This window comes from Apis cerana, linkage group LG3 (genome assembly GCF_029169275.1).
Source record: "Apis cerana isolate GH-2021 linkage group LG3, AcerK_1.0, whole genome shotgun sequence".
Classification (NCBI taxonomy): domain Eukaryota; kingdom Metazoa; phylum Arthropoda; class Insecta; order Hymenoptera; family Apidae; genus Apis; species Apis cerana.
The window spans coordinates 13,335,917-13,355,155 of NC_083854.1; the positions used below are offsets into that span (position 1 = coordinate 13,335,917).

Genomic DNA, 19,239 nt, shown 5'->3' on the forward strand with positions numbered 1-19,239 from the left:
CATTATACATTTGCATTGATTTAGATTATTTAAGTTAGCCATTGTGCATTTGATACAAGAATAGTATTTTTACTAAGGATAAGAGATTACCATTTATCCGAATGATAATATTTTTCCAAATATTATAGAGAGACATATATTTTTTCAATTTTCTGGTTAAAATGAAATCTTTTTAGATTTATATTGTGTGATTCCCATGAAATATATATTTTATCATATAGTAATAATTTCATACTGTAATAAAAAGACAACATTTCTTATATTTACGCGATTCTCCTTTGTATCTTTGTACTTTTTTAAATGCGCGCGCGCAAAAAAAAAGGAAGAAAGAAAAAAATACGAGATATATATATATATAGAAAGAAAATGATGCGGAAAAAACAAAAAAAAAAAAAAATAAAAAGAAAGAGAAAAAATAGACGCGAAAAATAGCTTACCCTTGCTCCGAGAAAGCGGGCCTCCAATAACTCCTGCTTCCTTGGATCCAGGGTGGCCTGAAAGTGCTCCATCTTGACGCCAGCGCCTGAAAAAAATGATTATTACGTTACATCGATGAAATTGTATTGATATTTAAATAGAATACGCTAAAATATCGGTAATAAACATATGTTGCATCAAAAAGATTTTACGATCCGAAAATAATATCAAAGATGAACATAAATACATCAGAAAAAATTTTACATTGACTAACACTAAAATTTATTTTTTTAAACATACTTATGTATATTTAATTGTACATATTTAATGTATTATAAAATTAAAAAACACATTTAAAAAATGTATTATCATATTTTTATTCCATTATATTTTTATTTGATTTATAGTAGATAATCATAGAAATTTTTTTAAAATCAGGAACTATTTGGAAAAATACAATATGACAGGAATTATTTCGTTCCTTTTTTATTTCTAAACAATTAAAAATATCTAAAAAATATTTTATGTTTCATTCAAGAGATATTCATATTAAGAAATTCATATTAAGAAAGCAATTATAATTTTCGAACAATTAAAAAAATATTATAATAATAAAATAAAAAAATAAATAACATAAAAAAAAGTTTCGGAAAGTTTATAAAAATAGATAATAATAATATATATATAATGATTATATGTTTCTCCGATAAATATAAAAATATATAAAAGATAAATTAAATTTTTTACAAATTATTAGAAATAAGAAAATTCGAATGAGTTTTTTTTATTATCAATTCTTTTCCTGTCGGACAAAAGATATAAAACTTTTAACAAAGTTAAAAAAAATCTTTACAAGTAAAACGGAATTTTTGAAAAATAAAAGAAAAATTATGGGAGCAATGAATATAATTACATGTGATTTTCATTTTTAAATATGTGAAATTTCAATTTTATATTATTTCAATTAGACAAATTTCATGAAAATATAGAATACACATAAAAAATTAATAAAATACTTTTGTCACAAATAAATCTCTTTCGAAAGTATTATATTATAGCCATTACATCGATTCAAATACAAATCCTACATATATCATTAATAATAATAAAATGTGATTGATCAAATATGAAAAAATAACTCAACACCGTTAAACATCGTTAAACATTATAATACATATGTATAAATTATATTTTATATTATTGGGAAGATATTATTGGAAAAATTTCTTCGGATTTTCTTGAATTTGCTTATGTTTGCAATATCATCATAAAATTATTTTTAACTCAAAAGTCCAAACAGGAATAAACATTTTAACAGAGAACTTTTCTACACGAATCTAATCTATCCTTTTTTAAACTTTAAATATGTTTTATTCATAACTGGCTATTTAATTTTAATTACAATTATGATTGGTCTACAATCAATATATTATTAATATATTATGTCCTAAATTTTAACAGGTCCTGATTTTTTAAAATCTCTTCGAATTCTTTTTTTAATAAATATACATACATAAATATATATATTATATAATATAAATAATATTTTCAAATAATTGTGTTAGTTTATTTAAACGAAAAAGTATTTTTTCCCCATTTAATTAAAATAATTTATTATTATTATTATAATATTTATTATTTTATTTTGTACTTAAATATATATTTATTTTTATTAGAAAAATATAAATATGTTTTTTTATTTTTTTTTTTATATTTCTTATATTCTTATATTTTTTATATATCTATCTAATTATTAAAAATAAAATCTTTATTTTTTTTATATTTTTTATATATGAAAAAAATCATTATTTGTTATTTTGTATTTTATATTTTTTTTAAATAATCAAAAATTTGGAAATAATTTATTTCCAAAATAAGATTTTTGAATTTGTTGGTAAATATTTTCATTTACATAATATACATAATATAACATAATATTATTTGTATTATATATTAGAATGATTTTAATTTATATATCAATATACATCATATATATATATCAATATATATATCAATATATATCAATATCAATAGTTGCTTAATATTGATTAATTCATATTAATCAATATTATTATAATATTATTCATATTAAAAAATTAATTTAAAAAATTATATTATAAATATAAAATTTGATAAATATTGAGATTATTATAGATATAAAATAATAAATTAAAGTAATTTTTATCCGTGTTTTATGATTATTTTTTTCACGATAATAAGATATTATTAATTTTAGAAAAGAGTAAAAGCATCGAAAGAAAAAGAAAGAAAGGAAGGAAAACGAAAGAAAGAAGAAAGAAAAAAGAAAAAAGAAAAAAGAAGAAAGAAAAATAAATAAACGAAAGAAAAGTATTTTATCAAAAATATCAAATTAATCTATCTATTCTTAGAATTCAACATGATTTCAACAAGTATATATTCAAATCGTTATATTTATTTATTCCCCATTTTATTATCTATAGTCCTTCATATATATATAGTACGATTCTTTTTCGCAAATTCATCGGTACACAATACATTTTAAATAGGCATATTTCTTTTAGGTAATATTATACAATAATTTTCATTTAAATTGATTTTTTATTATATTATTCGAAGAAATATAACATAATATTTCAAATATTTGTATATATTTTATTTATATTTAATAATAAATAAATCACTATACTACGACAAACAAATATATTATATAAAATCTATGTTAACAGTTTTAAAATAATTTTTTAGAAAATACTAAATAAAATGTCCATTCATATATATATTTACACATTGTTATTACGAACTCACGAATATCATATAATGATATTCAATATTTTTCCATATATGTACATTATTCATATATATATATATATACTTCTATATATTCGAAAATATAACATTCTATTACATATTAATACAAATTATATTTACGCGTATAAAATTGTAATGTACAAACTTTCAAATGATAAATAATATTTTAATTGTTATTAAATTTTTTTAATTAATTTAATTAAATTAAAAAAAGATAAAATTTTCAAAATCATATAGTTTAATAAATATTTATGAATAAAAAAACTTTTTCTTTTTATTAAATCATTTCTTTTTAATTGCAATCATGTGTTCTACATGTGTGCAATCCTTACATGTGTTCTACTTTGTTTATTACTGTGTTTTTTTAAAATAATAATATATAATTTAATTTTAAATTTACAAAAAATTTTGACTGAGACCTTTAACATCATATCTCAGTTAATCAAGTTTGTACAGAATATTTTTAATAATTTAATTTTATCATGCTAAAAATAAAAATAATATTAATCGAAACTAAATAAAACAAGCTAAACAAGCTTTGACTAATTTTAACGAGCAAAAGATTATATAACTGTAATTTTTATTTATAAAAATTTATAGTTAAATATCAATTATAGTCATAAATATGTATTTTTAGTTTGATTAATATACATTATCAATATATAATTATCAATATAAACAAATCATAATGTTAAATTTAATTAATTCTAATTTTCAATGTTTCTATATCTATATAATTTTATAACGTTAAACTAAAGTAAAGTAGTAGATACTTGATGTACTTGTAAAAAATGTATATATAAGAATTAAAATGTTTTGTATATTAGAGGTTAATAATTTTTTGTATACATGACATTATTTTATATATATTAATAAATCATTAATTTTCTATTACATTTCATATACATACATATTTATATATATATAATATAAAAAAAATAACTGTAATTTATACTATATTTTATTTTATTTATGATACTATTTAAAATATATGAATTGTAAAAATTTATTTGTTGTAACTTATCTGATTATCAAAAATAATATTCTATAAAAATAATATTAATAATATTAAAATTATAATATTCTTATTATGATTAATGTTTATAATACAATTTAATTATATTTACAATTTTTATCTTTAAGATTTATTTTTAACTATATATAACAGCAAAATTGTTAATCATATTTTTTTAATATTTTCTTATTAATCAATTTAAATAAAATAATATTCGTTTTTCACACTTTTTGATTTTAGTAACTTACAAATGAGCATACATGCAATATATTAATTTTATTTAAATAGAATATAGATTTATGATATATAAGATTTATAAAACTTACCACCACCAGAATTCCAACAATTATCAGTCATCCCTGTTTATCCATCTGTAAAGTTTGGCACTACATTATTACACTGACATCTAATTTTATCATATCACATCACAAATATATTTGTCAAATACATGCACTCTCGATGCACTTTTGTCAGCTCTTTGCCACTAAATAAACTCCTAACTTTGTTGAATCTTATTACACCAATGAGAGCACAACACTCTTTAAGTATAACATTAAATATGTTTAAGTAATTTTAATCATTTTAAAATTTTAATCACATTTATAATATTATACATACAATTTATTTTTATGACATGTACTAACAATAACTATTTTATATAAAATTCTAAAGAAAATGTTAATAATTATTAAATTTAATATTTTTTATTTATTTCATTTCATTTACTTTAACAAAAGATATTTTTAAAAAGAGAATATATTTTCAATATAGATATATGAAATATATGTTTCATATATTTTTTCCACATTTAAATCTAATATTATTTATTTTCCTAAGATCATAGTATACTATTTATTTTATTGAAAAAAATAAAATTAATAGAAGATAAATTAATACGTTGATATATATATATATATATATGTAATGTCATTTAAAAAATTTTAAACACTACAATGAAGATTTAATAATAATAATAATAATTCAAAAATAAATATTTTAAAATAAAATAATTTTCTAATTCTAATATTAATGAATATTCCAAGTATGAATTTAATATAAAAGTTTAGTGTAAACATATGTACCTGCATGAAATAATACTATATCTTCCCAAAATATTAAAATTACAATTTAAATATAATCTTTTTTTTTAAATAAAGAGATACATATTTCTTTTCTTTGTTTACAATGATAAATTTCTTCCTAAAATCTATTTTGCTTAATAATAGTATGTATTTAGAAAAATGACTGCCATATTAACCTAAAGGATATGGAGATAAACAAGAACACATCTGAAAGAGGGATGATTGGTCAAACGGTGTAATAAAGTATAAAATAATTGGTCGAAATTTACTTCTAATTGTATTTTAAAATAATCGCGATTCTTATAAATAGAAAAACTTATTAAATATTAAAGAGAGGTTATGAAACCTTGTAAATAGATGAAATCATACAGAAAAATCAGAACAATATTATAGATATTATGGAACAGATAGATATTATTCATTCGAATTAAACAGATATTCAATCATTTCAAAAAGGATATTCTATCTGTTGTATTTGTAGTGAAATGCTTTTTCATAGGTAATTAAAAACAATTAATTTAAAACTTGAAACGAAATATAAGGTTTTTCTTGCTTTATGAGATCTACAAACCATCCCTATTTTTTTCAACGATACTTTAAGAATATTCGTTTAATGATTTTAATATTATCGTGTGCGTGCGCGCGTGTGTGTGTATGTGTATAATCGATAAGATTTTTTATTGTATAAAGATCATAAAATATTATTTCATCGATAAAAAAATTTCGAAAGAATAAGCTACTTGAAAACTCGTCTTGACATCATGACGATTGTTACGAAAGCACAGAAACGATCGTGATTCTTGATTATGAACAACCAAATATACAACAGAGGGTTCCTGCATTGTCTGTATTACACCGTTTCCTCTCTTCTCTCCTCTACCTTCACCGCTTCTTTGCCATCTCCCCCTTCCATCTATCCATCATTCTTTGCATCACTACTTCCTCAGATAATTCTATCTTTTTTATATTGACCAACAAGGTTAAATGCTCATCAATGTGAAACTGTATATGCGACGTGTTCATGAATTTTAGTGGTCAGTTAACAAATGCCCTGTTTCTTTAACATACCTTGTAAAACATAATAAAATACCGTTTCTTCCTCCTAGTTTCTGTCTTTCTTTTTTATTCTACTCAAACTATTTCTTTCTTTTTCAAGGCATAGCGCACTTTGCTTATCGAAAGAAAGGGGAAAATTCATCTGGAAAATGGCTGCCACCAGCCAGTTACCGATTTATCCCTTTCTTGCATAGCTAGTTTTAACGTGAATAGTAACAAGTAAGCAAACATAAACTTCGCTAATATTTTTTGTACGCAACACAACAGATCGTTGTTATGATCGAAACACCAATTACTCAATAACACAAATGTATATTTTAGACGCCGGCACATACACGTAATAATCGCACTTGCTACTCCGAGAGAGTATACGTACTAGATTTTTCCTCTAGAAATCTTACGACAAGATTTTCTTTTGTCACCTACACATACGGAATTATCGTTGCACTTATAAACATTGCGGTTTATCACAAAAAAAATCACTATATGATAACCGAATAATGATTATCAGCGTCTTAAAATCAATCTAATTTTCTTTTGCACGTATTTCAACGACAGTGACGTCGCTTCACCATAGCACTCGCATGAGTTTCTCTGTCTCGCTCGCATCAATAGTCTCTTTCGCCACCTTACGACTTCGGGTATTATCGGTGAACTACGATGTTTATTCGGCACATCGGCTGACCAGTCACTGTTCACACTGAGATCGTCTCTGCTCTCTTCGTTTACCTATTACATTGCTACTTTCGGATAGTAGATACACTGTTGCCACTAACTAGTCTTCTGATTAATGAGAATATATATATATATATATATATATATATGCATATATGTAAATCAATTATTCTGAACAACAATAGATTATTATTCTTAAAATTTATTATCATATTTAAAAAAAAATAAATAATTTTCTTTGATAACTAATAGACGAAAAAAAAAAAAATTTTTTTTTATAAAATTTATATTGTGAGTATAATTTAATTAGATATATGTAATAAAATGCCTGTGCACGTGCTAACGTATTATTTGCATATGAGCATGTACATGTACATACATATGTACATATATTTATATATCATATTATAAAATGAGAATTGTTTAATTATGTTTTATATATATATATAAAAGTTTATTCTTATTTCAAATTATCATTTATATTCTAATCTTATTATCGGATTGGAACAAAATAATATTATTTGAATAAATATTTTGATATTAAGAATTTTATCGATTGATTATTTGAATTGTATGAATTTAATTATATTTTAATATAATAGAGTTTTGTTCATGTTTATTTCATTATTATTAGAAAAGAAATGAAAGAAAGTGAAAAGAAAACAAATGAAAGAAAACATTTTAATTAAAAATTTTATGTTAGCAATGATCATAAAATGATCATAATTTGAAAAAATATACGAAAAAATTCAATAATGAATATTTAATTTAAAATTACTTGAAATATAAATATATAAAACATATTGTCATTTTGTGCAAATTAATATTAAAAATATAAAACAATTAAATATATCATAATTCTAATAGATATTAAATTATTGTTTAATTTTTTATTAAATTTAGTGTATTTATTTTCAAAAAATTTTTCAAATTTTTAAAACTTTTATTTTCTTAGATAATTATTTATACATGTTTATACCTATTTAAAATTGTTTTTATTTAAATTTTATCATGTAATGATAGTATTTATTAAATAAAACTAATTTCAATTATATATTATAAAATTGAGTTATATTATTAATAATATAAAAAAATTAATGTACTAATAATATAGTTATATCATCAAATTGACTTTATATTAATGAATATTTTATGAATAAAATATTTTTAAGTAATGTGCAAATGTGTTCTATAAATTTATAAAATAAAATAAAAGAAATTATATTAAGAATTATATTAAGAAAAGTTGTAATAAATAGGTAAATTTAAGATATAAGTCTGATAGATATAATTTATAATAATTATAAACATTAATTGTATCGATATTAATTTTAATATTCGTGATCTGCCATTTATTATTGTTTTAATATTTACAATTTTTAATTACAATATGTATGCATAATTGTTTATCGCAAGTTTAAATAATATCTTGCATTATATTTGATTGGAAATATTTTGTAGCGGAATATTATAAATTTTATAAAATAAAATAAATTTGATCACACAATCAAATAGAATATTCTTTTTATTCGAAATATAAATTTAAAGACACATTGAAACTTAAATGGAAAATTTATCAATTTATCCTTTATTGAAGAATTTTACATGTTATTTTTTTCAATTTTAAACAGGTTTAATTAATATTAGACGAATCTAGCTCGATTTTTAAAAACAATTATTTTTAATTTCTAGTAATTTTGTTATTATTTTATAAAAATTAAAGTTATGAATATTTCGCAAATAACTTATTTTAACTCATTTCTTTGAAATATTTTGTAATATAATATGATTAACTAAATTTATTTTAAATTTTTAAGATATGCAATATACAAAAAATTATTATGTGCAAAAATTATACGAAACGAAGAAATATATTTTATAATTAATATTTTTTAAATTTGAATGTAAAAATTAATTATATTTATATATTATTACTATATAATATTTTACGTTATTAATAACGTTACATTACGTTATATAATATTTTTACGTTTCATACAAAAATTTATATAAATATATCAGTTATTATTTTAATAATAAATATATACATATTTAATAATTTACATACTTTTAATATCATTATAATCTTAATATCATTATCTTTCATGATCATCATTCAGTATTAAAGATATTATTAATCTTTATGTGCTTATTATAAAGAGAAAAGTCATAATATAATAAATCAAAAAAATAAATATTTTAATTTGTAACGAATATATTGATAATACAATAAAAATTATTGATAAACTTTTAAGAAATATTTTTTGAAAAATATTCTAAACAAAATCTGTGCTATCTTAATAAATGTTCAACTTGCTACATCATTATAAGAAAATAAATTTTAATTTCAATTACAACAAATATATTATAAAGTTACAAACAATATATTATAAGAAAATTTGCATATATTTATACTTTATTACAAATAATTTAAAATAAATGAATAATTACAAATATTTCATTTTGAAGCGAATTTTTGAAAAAAACAAGAAAATACATAATAATAAATATAAATATTAATATTAGTAGCAAAAATTAATAATTTTGAAATTAAAAGAATATGTGATACGAAACATTTTACCATTTCTTATCATTATATACAACAAAATAACAATTCGATTATAGTATATATTTATAAATTTATATAATACATACAAATTTTTTAATCATTTTTGTGCTTCATTTATCCTAAGAACATTTTCATACATTTTGAGATAGATACATATACAGATTATTTTAAGAGATTTACATTAATTATTATCTTCTTCAAACATATAAAAGAAATAAAAAAAAAATCTATATAAATTCAAGCTTGAAAATTTTTTATTATAAAATATTATACATAATTCATTGACATTTAAAAAAAATTGTATATTAGACTTATAGAATTACTAGAATTTGATAATCATTATTAATTATTATTCGCACACCTTTACGAATCGTTAAATTTAATGTATAATAATCTAATTTCGTTCTAATCTAGTTTTATTTTTCGCGATAATATTCAAATTCCATTTGTCAAATTAATTTTTTTTTTTTTACATAAACATGTATATATTATAATACGATTATAAATATATTTTGAATACGTTATTAAAATTTCTATTAACTATTTATTATAAGTATATTATAAATTAGATTATAATTTCATTAAAAAATGTCGTGAAACAAAAAAATATATTTAAATTTAGTGATAATAATCTATAAGAAAACAAAATTCGATCATTATAATCAGTTCAATGTTGTAAAAATTTATTTCTATAAAAAATTTGATGTTTTGTTATCTACAATATGAGTGAGCAATAATAATTTCTGTTTGAATTGATATGAAATATAAAAAAAATTACAAAACAAGATATTATTATTTATTATGTTTAAATGATAAAAATATTAATAAAAGATATTCGAAGTTTAAAAAGAGTTTAAAAAGTTTATAGATAAATAAGAAGAAATCATATCTTTTTCCAAAAATAAGTTTCGCGTATATGTATACATATTTATATGTGAATTTTTATTAAGAATTATTTTTAATCAAATAAAACATTAATGCATTTTTCAATATCAGACATTTGATTTTTACATGATAATTTCGTACAATATATAATTTAGCAATTATTAGAATAAATATTACAAATTAATAAATTTTATTACGTATGTATACACAAGCATACGTACATATACATTCTCTTTCCCATTTGTTCTAACATTTATACAGTTATATTATTTCGAATTAGTATCAAATAATGTATGTATAGCTCCTTCTTACTCTCTTTAAAATTAAAATTAATAATGATGGTCAACAAATTTAAATATATATATATATATAAGACAACTAAACAAAATAATTTTATGGCACATATAATACACTGAAATTAAATATAAATCTTATATTAAAAACAAAATACACATTATCACATTTTGAAAACCCTGTTTTATAAATAAATAATAAAATTAACAAAATTCTTTTACTTTACATATACTTATAAATATTTATATACAAACAAAACATTATTTATAATTTGAGCAAAATATAACAAAATTTGTTATGTATACAAACGTAATACATACATACGTAAATACATGTCATGACTAGTACAATACAATTTTATAAAAACAAATACATACATGTGTGTGTGTGTGTGTGCGTGGTGTGCGTGTGTGTGTAAAATTTTCTTGTAATAATAAATATTTTTCATATTGTAAATTATAAGTTTGTGCTAGCATATATATATATGGCATGTATGAACAAAAATATTTACTTATAATTTATTAATAAATATTAATTTTTCGAATTATATGATATTTTAAAAAAAATCTAATAATTATGTATGTTTCATAATTACTGATTTATCTATTATTCGAAATCAAATCCATATATTTTATAATTATTATTATTATTTTATTTGAATTTTTTCCAATTTCTTTAATAAAATTTTTTTATTATATTGTGCAATACTTATTTTTGTAACTATGCAAAGTTCAGTAATAATTAATACATTATCATTTTTATATTGTTATAATAATATAAACATAAGAATAATTATTTCATATATTTCTATTTTATTTAAATATTTTCATATATTGTTAATTGCATATTAAGATTTATTATATATTTAATATAATGTAAATAACTACTTTCATATATCTGATAATTGATGCAAATATAAAAAAATATATTATAAACAAAAATTTATTATTTTTTGAAATTTTGAAATTAAAAAAATCATTAAATAGTTCAAACATATATATATATATATATATATATATATATATATACACACACATACACACATAACAAAATATAATATTTTTATTTTGAATATTTTGATTCTTCCATTATTATAACGAAGTATATTATATTATATTATATATTATATACCTTGTTAATGAAATAATAATAAAAGAATCAAAATAGTCAAGATAAAAATATTTGTTTTTGTAATTTGTTTTTGTAGTATATAAAATAATATATATTATTTTACAATATATAATATAAGATCAAAGTTTATATTTTTGATAGTTATGTTTTGTTAATAAGTTTTAACAATTTATATCATGGACTAATTAATTTTTTTTATGGTATTTATATAAAAAATATATATAAAAAAATTAAATGAATAAAAGCACGTAAATGTTACAATGTGCTTCATTTACAAAACACATGTTTTAATTTTTTCAATTAATTCCAAACCTATATATTTGCCAATAGATAAAATGTTTCTTTTGTTAAATAATTTATTCTTATTGCTAAATTATTAAATAATTTTTATTTTTTACTTTTTTTTACTAAATATATGACATTCAAAAAGAATTCATCAATAACCAAACATTCTTTTTCACAAAAATATTTGGAATTAGAATTTATATAAGAAAAAGAGGAATGATCATTACTGAATATATTTTTTGAAATTTTACATAAAATATTTTTTCCGATGATTAATAATTATGAATATAATAGAAAATTTAAATAAAAATATCATATTTACAATAATTTTTGCAATATAATTTACTTTATATGCAATATTTCTTATACTTAATATAAAAACTTTTGAAATTAAATTTGGGAAATTATAGTTTCAAATTCTATTCTATTATTAAAATATAATATTACGATATTACTGAAATAATACTGCATTATTATAAATAAATAAAATATTTTAATTAAACATTTAAATATTTTTTACTATACATGTACAAAATATAATATTTTTTGCCATATATATATATATATATATATGAAATAGATCCAATTATATTATTAATAAAAAATATTTTATATTATATAAATAAACAAATATTGTTGCATAATTTATTTGTTTAATAAGATCATTATCCTTTTTAATTAGAAAGATCAGTAATTATGAAAAGAAAATAATTATTAATTAAATAATAGAACAAAATATTAATATTTTATATTAATATTTTATATACTTTATATTCTTTCATCACATTACGCGTTGATATATTTTAGTATTCAAAATTTTGTTATAAGAACAATTTTTTTATACTATCTGCTGTTTTTATAATTTATTATTGAACTATTTTTCAGAAGTAACTAAATTTTTTGTTTCACATACCTGTTATTTATGTTGTATGAATATGTATAGTAAGTATACTATCATTTTTATAGCATCCAAAAAAAATGAGGGTCCAGGGAGCAGCAATCGAATGTACGAAATTCAAGTTTTTTGGCTAGGTAACTGTGACCTAAGCAATTCCGCTAAGGCACCCTCGATAATTCTTTGTATTTCTTCTGTTTATTGGGTACGGATGTTCAAATTTCAGACTTTTACATCTGGGGATTATCTCGAAGTGACGAATATTGCTGATATTCATAAAAAATAATTTAATATTAAAATGTTTATGTTAATTTTTTTATGTAATATTTAAAAAAAAAATATTGGATATTTTTAACGTCAATCATTCACATTGTAAAGGCGAAAATCATTATTATGTTATTTGGTCCAATATTTCGATAGATAAACAAAAATGATACCAATAGACGAATCTTATAATTTTAATTATTAATTTTTAATTGAATGATAAGATTTGAAAATAATCTTTTTCTATATACGAAAAATTATTTATATTAAATTTTTTTAATCTTAGATGAATATATATTGTCATGAATATCGATGTACATAAACTATATATGAAAGCATAAAATATGCATCAATTAATATTTTTTTATTTTTTTGCAAATTAAAAAAAAATTATTATATTCGATATCGTATATATAAAATGTTTTATTATAAAAAAATAGTAATGATACTTTATACTTAATTTAGATTATAGTTAGAAAATGTCATATAAAATCTAATATCATTTAAAATCTAATAAATTATTTTTCATTGATTTCGATATGTTTTCATATCTTAAAAAAATTTTTATCTTTGAACTATTAATTATTATTTTATATACCAATATTATAACGAGCCATTAAAGATTAAAAATTTGATATCTTATAGAAATAATTTTATATCTATACAAAGGTATATTGAATTACAAAAAAGAAGAATACTTAAATATCATTATTATTTGTTTGTATAGAAATAATTGGTGTTAAAAGAAAAAAATAAATATCCAATACTTTTGTGAATTATTATATATTAAAATTTCATCAAAATTGATACTAATCACTTCGAGATTTTTCTCCCTTGTAGATTTAAAAAAAAATTTAGTTTTATAGTTATTCTAAAAAATAATTGGAATTGATATAAGTCTTTGTATTAATTCGCAATCATTCCTCTAAACCTGTATTGTTAGTAGTCATATTAATTTCGTCATCTTCCACAGCGGTTTTGTTAACCATACTTGAAAGCGTTTGATGTATAGTCGAAGTTTGATTGTCCTTTCCTTCTTCTACGGGTTGAACTGTTGTTAATGTACTCCACCAGTTAGAAAAAGCTCCTTTAGCTTGTGATAATGCACCACCTAACAAATAATAAAACAAATACTTTTCACTTTCTTTTTATTTTTAAATTTTATTAATTTATAGAAATATCAAGAAAAATTGTTTAAAATATAATTATTGAAAGAAATAAAGAAAATGATAAAAAAGAAAAAATTTTCGATGTTATTATCCATAAAATTTCTTTTTTTTATTTTATTCTATTTTATTTTATAGAAATTCTATGTCTTTTTCTTAAAATCTTATAATTCTGATAAATATAATAAATATTTTATTTCAATCGCTTAAGCTAATGTTTTTTAAAATACTGTATAATACATAAATTCAATTGATATTTCATCCAAATGTAAATACATTTTTTCATATTTTAATACACTTATTTTAAAAATTTTTTTTTTTAAATATATTTTTTCTTATTCCCTTTATTTATTTATGCATTAATCTCATTATGGACTTTTATATATAATTATTTTTTCTAAAATAATAATCACTTTACACATGCAACATTTCCCGCGCACAGCCATTTTTTTTCTCTCTTGTTATCATCTGCATTCCAGAGAGGACTTTTTATAATTCTCTGAAAATGTATTCTGTATAATTTTCTTATTTATGCAATTCATTTTATATGCATTTTATATATATCATGTACATTATATAAATAATTGAATTCCGAATTTAAAATTTCGGATATAGAAAGTACATATTTTAAAATTTAATTAAAGCTATATATATATATTTTAAGTAACATATGTATATAAATATTAAACTTACCAACTGCTTTTCCAGTTGTCGCAACTGCTCGTCCAGTTGATGCCATTGCTTGATTCAATTTTCTACCACTTTCTGTATTTTGCATTGTACTAGAAGGAATGTGTTTCTTTTTTTTTTTACACATTCATCCTCTATTTTTTTATTGTCGAGATTATTAAATACTTACTGCGATAATCGTAATTTCATATCTTGAACAGATAATTGTCCAGCAAATGGATGACCTGGTTCTATATTACTAATTTCTGGTTTATTAGAACTATTCCATATTTTATAATTATTCGTTAAACGCCAAGCAGCTATAAATGCAGAATTATAATGATCAGATTGCCTACTATCTTGTTGCATCGATGTTCTTAACATGCTCAATAAGTAAACCCGAAATTGAGTTCTAATCCATTCGTCTCCGCCTTCCCATCCTACACCATCCAAAAAAATATCTTTGCGTGGCTCCGAAACATGCCTTACTATATAATCAGCAAATCTTAAATCTTCAGTTGTAAGATGCAATTGTCTTCTTAATTCCGGATCACTTGTTTCTATTCGCGTATTTTCAACCTTTTTATAAAACAAGTTATCTCTAGTATAATATTTCTTGTTCAATATTTTTATTTCATTTTTTTTTATTCTATTTGAATCTTACCTCTACTAATACATCAATAAGTTGTTTTTTCTGTTTAAATAAAACATTCGTTGCACCTACTATGTATCCTCTAACATTAATATCTGCCAAAAGATCCAGATATGGTAAGGATAAGTATGGTAAACATAAATATCCCTTAAAAATATAAGCGATTAGTTAATAATTTAATATATATCACACATTGATAATATTATTAATTTTCATACCTTCGTAAATATGTTTAAAGGTAAACCACATAATTCAGAATTTATATGTGCAATTTGAGTAATATTATTTGTTAAACGTGCATCAGAAAGTGCATCGTTACTTGTATCACGTGGTAATGTATTATCAGTATCTGTTGTACTTAACGTAATTGTATGTATACTTTGCACTCTATGCATATTATCATTCGATTTTGAAGAATATACAGGATTATTTTCTTCCACGTTGGTACATTCTTGTGCTGAATTAACTTCAATGACTTTCATATTTAAATTTTCATTTTCATTATTATTCTTTTGTACTGTTACATTTTTTAATTCATCCATGCATTTACCTTCCATAGTTTCAATAGCTTTATTATCATTTATACATAATGAATTTCTATCAGAATTACCATTAATATGTACCGTTACTCTATCAGATATACCATCTTTGATACAATTTGTAGAAGATAAATTATTATCGATAGTATTCACCGATATTTCTTCTTCATCAAATGTAGGAATAGGAGACATGGGTCTAGATGTTCTTAAAAAAAAAAAAAAAAAAGAAAAGAGAAAAAAAAGAAAAAAATAATAAATTTATAAGCGATAAAAATAATATAATTATAGAAAATATATTTTTTCAAAATATATACCTAACACAAGCAGCTTGTTGCAAACCATGTTCTATCATACCAGGATACAATGAAAGTAACGTTAATATCGCAGCGCATAATGGTTGAACTGGTGATTGATAAAAAATTATTCTTTTTTCTAACAAAAGTAGTTTAAATAATAAAAGAACTTTGTGACGAAACTGTAATATGAAATCTCTTGCAGACAACCCTATAAACATTAAATTCTTTGATATAAAAAATGTTTATTCAAACTATTTTCATTCACATTAAAAATGCAATAATTCATAATTACCAACAAATATTTGCGGTGGTATTTGACTCTCACAACTCATACAAGAATTGAGATGATGATAAGTATCTTCTAATAATGACACTTTACTAAAGTCACCTTCTTCAAAATATGCATGCGTTATCAAAGCCATTTTTACTTGAATGTGACCATATAATGGTAAAGTACTTAAAACACAAACAGATTTTTGAACCGTACCTCTTGTTATGTCAGATGTACGATTTTTTAATTTCTGAAAATAAATAAGTATTCTGCATTTATTCAGAATAAATACTTAATTAATATATTTTTCATAGAACTGTGATTATAAAAGATGAATTTTTAATTTGCATAGTTTCCAAGAAAAAAAAACTTTTTTTACAAATAAGGGATACGAAATTTTATCATAAAATATATTTTTTCATAAAATTTGTGATCAAATTTAGAAATTATTATTTTGAGATATAAAAATTATCGTTTTATCAATCTAGACACGATCAATCTATTTCATTTCAAAAATTATAGTATACATAAAAGATTATATTCCATTTCTTCCTTCAATTTTTTTTACATACAAAAAAAAAATTATTTCTCATATAAAAATATATTCATTTTTCAAATATAAGTAAAATTTGTTCTCAAAATAAAATCTTTATATCTCATACAATTAATTTTGATATTTGATTAATGTTGAATTAAAAAAAAATGAAACAAGTTTCTAAAATTAAAAAAAAAAAAAGAAAAAGAAAAATGTTGATAAAATTTGGAATATATTTTTAAATATATCTGATTATCATTTTATTATACAATTTATCTTTCCTCCCTCTCGAATCTTATCAAATAAATCATTAGATATAATATTAAATTTAAAAAATATTAATTAAAATTATATATTTATGAATGAAACATAATTGATTTTATTACAATAATAGAATTTAATTTTAATATCATATCTTCTTAAATTTATTTAATAATATTTAATATAATTATTTAATAATAGTCTCTTTAACGTGCATTATTTATAATATTATTATAGTTTATTATAATAATTATTACTATTCATTATTTACTATTCATTTTCTTACTATTTATCACTTATATTTATTATTTAACAAAACTTATTTAACAAATTTAATTTCATTAAGAATATTTAATATTATTAAATATTATTTAACAATATTAATTAACAAAATATCATTAAACAAAATTAATATACACAAAAATCAGATATTTTTTGAAAATTTCAATATATTCTATATATTGATATATAATATATATAACATGATATAATGTTATTTATATATTATACATTATATATTTATATAATAAATATAATATGACATAATAATCTATGATTTATAAAAATCAAATCTTTAATGATAACATTAGATTCATCTTATTAAAAATTTAATAAATGTCATTAACCTATTGAATTTGGAATGTTTTTTTTATGTCTTATGTTTATAAAATAAATTACAATACTTTATTAAATGATGAAAATAAAATTTTATATCAATATTAAAATAAAATCTTAATTACCTCAACAGGAATTTGTCTAAAACATGAAATGCCATATATTGTACATTTTGGATTATTCAGACTGGGCAAATGAAAATAAACTGTATCTTCATCATAATTATGAGATCCATCTGGCAGAGCCAGAGTTGGTAAATATTTCCATCCTAATGGACATTCGTTTGGAGCTCCAGGTACCAAAGGAGGAAACGAGTATTCTACCTAATATCAATATAAAAATATTTAACATTTATAAATATTACAAATAAAATACATTATATATTTAATTTTGAAATATCATTAAGTAACATAATCATACTTATGATTATATAAATAAATACTAGAATTTATATAAATATTCTGAAGTTAAAATTTTTCAATTTATAAAATTTAAATAATACAATATATCAAATAATATCTTTTACAAAAAATATATAATGTAAAATGCGTCTTAAAAATTATAATTAATAAATATTTTTAACTAAAATAGTAAGTAATATTTACTTGACATCCTTTTTTGTGATGAAATCCGACGACAATCACATGAAGTATTGGTCCAATTGATTCTGCCATATTTTAAGATTGTGTTACATTAAACTAATTACAAGTGACACAATTTTTCGTCGTTTAATTTAATTTATCTCGTTATTTTAGATGAGAAAAATATACTTTTTTTTTTTTTTATTATCAGTTAAACTACACAAACTTATACTTAGCACGCGCTCTAACCACCATGTTACTTTCATGTATACCAACTACACGATTCATCGTATTTA

At 19.7% G+C, this 19,239-nt stretch overlaps 2 protein-coding genes and 1 long non-coding RNA gene across 19 annotated transcripts in view; 1 reads left to right on the forward strand and 2 right to left on the reverse strand.

Annotated features, from left to right (window-relative positions):
- The window catches only part of LOC107998338 (serine/threonine-protein kinase tousled-like 2), a 29,765-nt gene extending 22,804 nt beyond the window's left edge, over window positions 1-6,961 (reverse strand). For 2 of the 14 annotated variants that reach the window (XM_062073152.1, XM_062073145.1), the window contains exons 1-3: window positions 6,373-6,514; window positions 4,549-4,593; window positions 438-523 (exon numbers count right to left, since the gene is read on the reverse strand). In XM_062073152.1, the coding sequence (XP_061929136.1) occupies window positions 438-523; window positions 4,549-4,579 (117 nt within the window). In that variant the 5' untranslated portion in view covers window positions 4,580-4,593; window positions 6,373-6,514. Of the gene's footprint in view, window positions 1-437; window positions 524-4,548; window positions 4,889-5,480; window positions 5,512-6,044; window positions 6,152-6,372 lie in introns of those variants that run through there. The other 12 variants (XM_062073153.1, XM_062073146.1, XM_062073156.1 and 9 more) reach the window with 10 other exon arrangements.
- LOC133665856 (uncharacterized) lies at window positions 6,453-8,547 on the forward strand. Its single transcript, XR_009829280.1, has 2 exons — window positions 6,453-6,579; window positions 6,919-8,547. It is a non-coding gene; the product is annotated as an uncharacterized LOC133665856 (long non-coding RNA).
- Window positions 8,548-12,416: 3,869 nt separating this feature from the next.
- On the reverse strand, window positions 12,417-19,224 carry LOC107998133 (late secretory pathway protein AVL9 homolog). Of its 4 annotated transcripts, none has more exons than XM_017057223.3 (10): window positions 18,968-19,224; window positions 18,488-18,685; window positions 16,973-17,201; window positions 16,699-16,888; window positions 16,064-16,589; window positions 15,858-15,992; window positions 15,384-15,772; window positions 15,218-15,306; window positions 14,943-15,023; window positions 14,329-14,469 (listed from the first exon to the last, which is right to left on the reverse strand). In XM_017057223.3, the coding sequence occupies exons 1-9, from the start codon at window positions 19,034-19,036 to the stop codon at window positions 14,989-14,991; spliced, it is 1,860 nt and encodes a 619-aa protein (XP_016912712.1). In that variant the 5' UTR covers window positions 19,037-19,224; the 3' UTR covers window positions 14,329-14,469; window positions 14,943-14,988. The 4 variants fall into 4 exon arrangements, 3 of the variants coding, with proteins under 3 accessions (XP_016912689.1, XP_016912712.1, XP_016912698.1); XR_001766133.3 differs by having other exon boundaries at window positions 14,331-14,469; window positions 14,938-15,023; XM_017057200.3 differs by lacking the exon at window positions 14,943-15,023 and having other exon boundaries at window positions 12,417-14,469.
- Window positions 19,225-19,239: the final 15 nt, after the last annotated feature.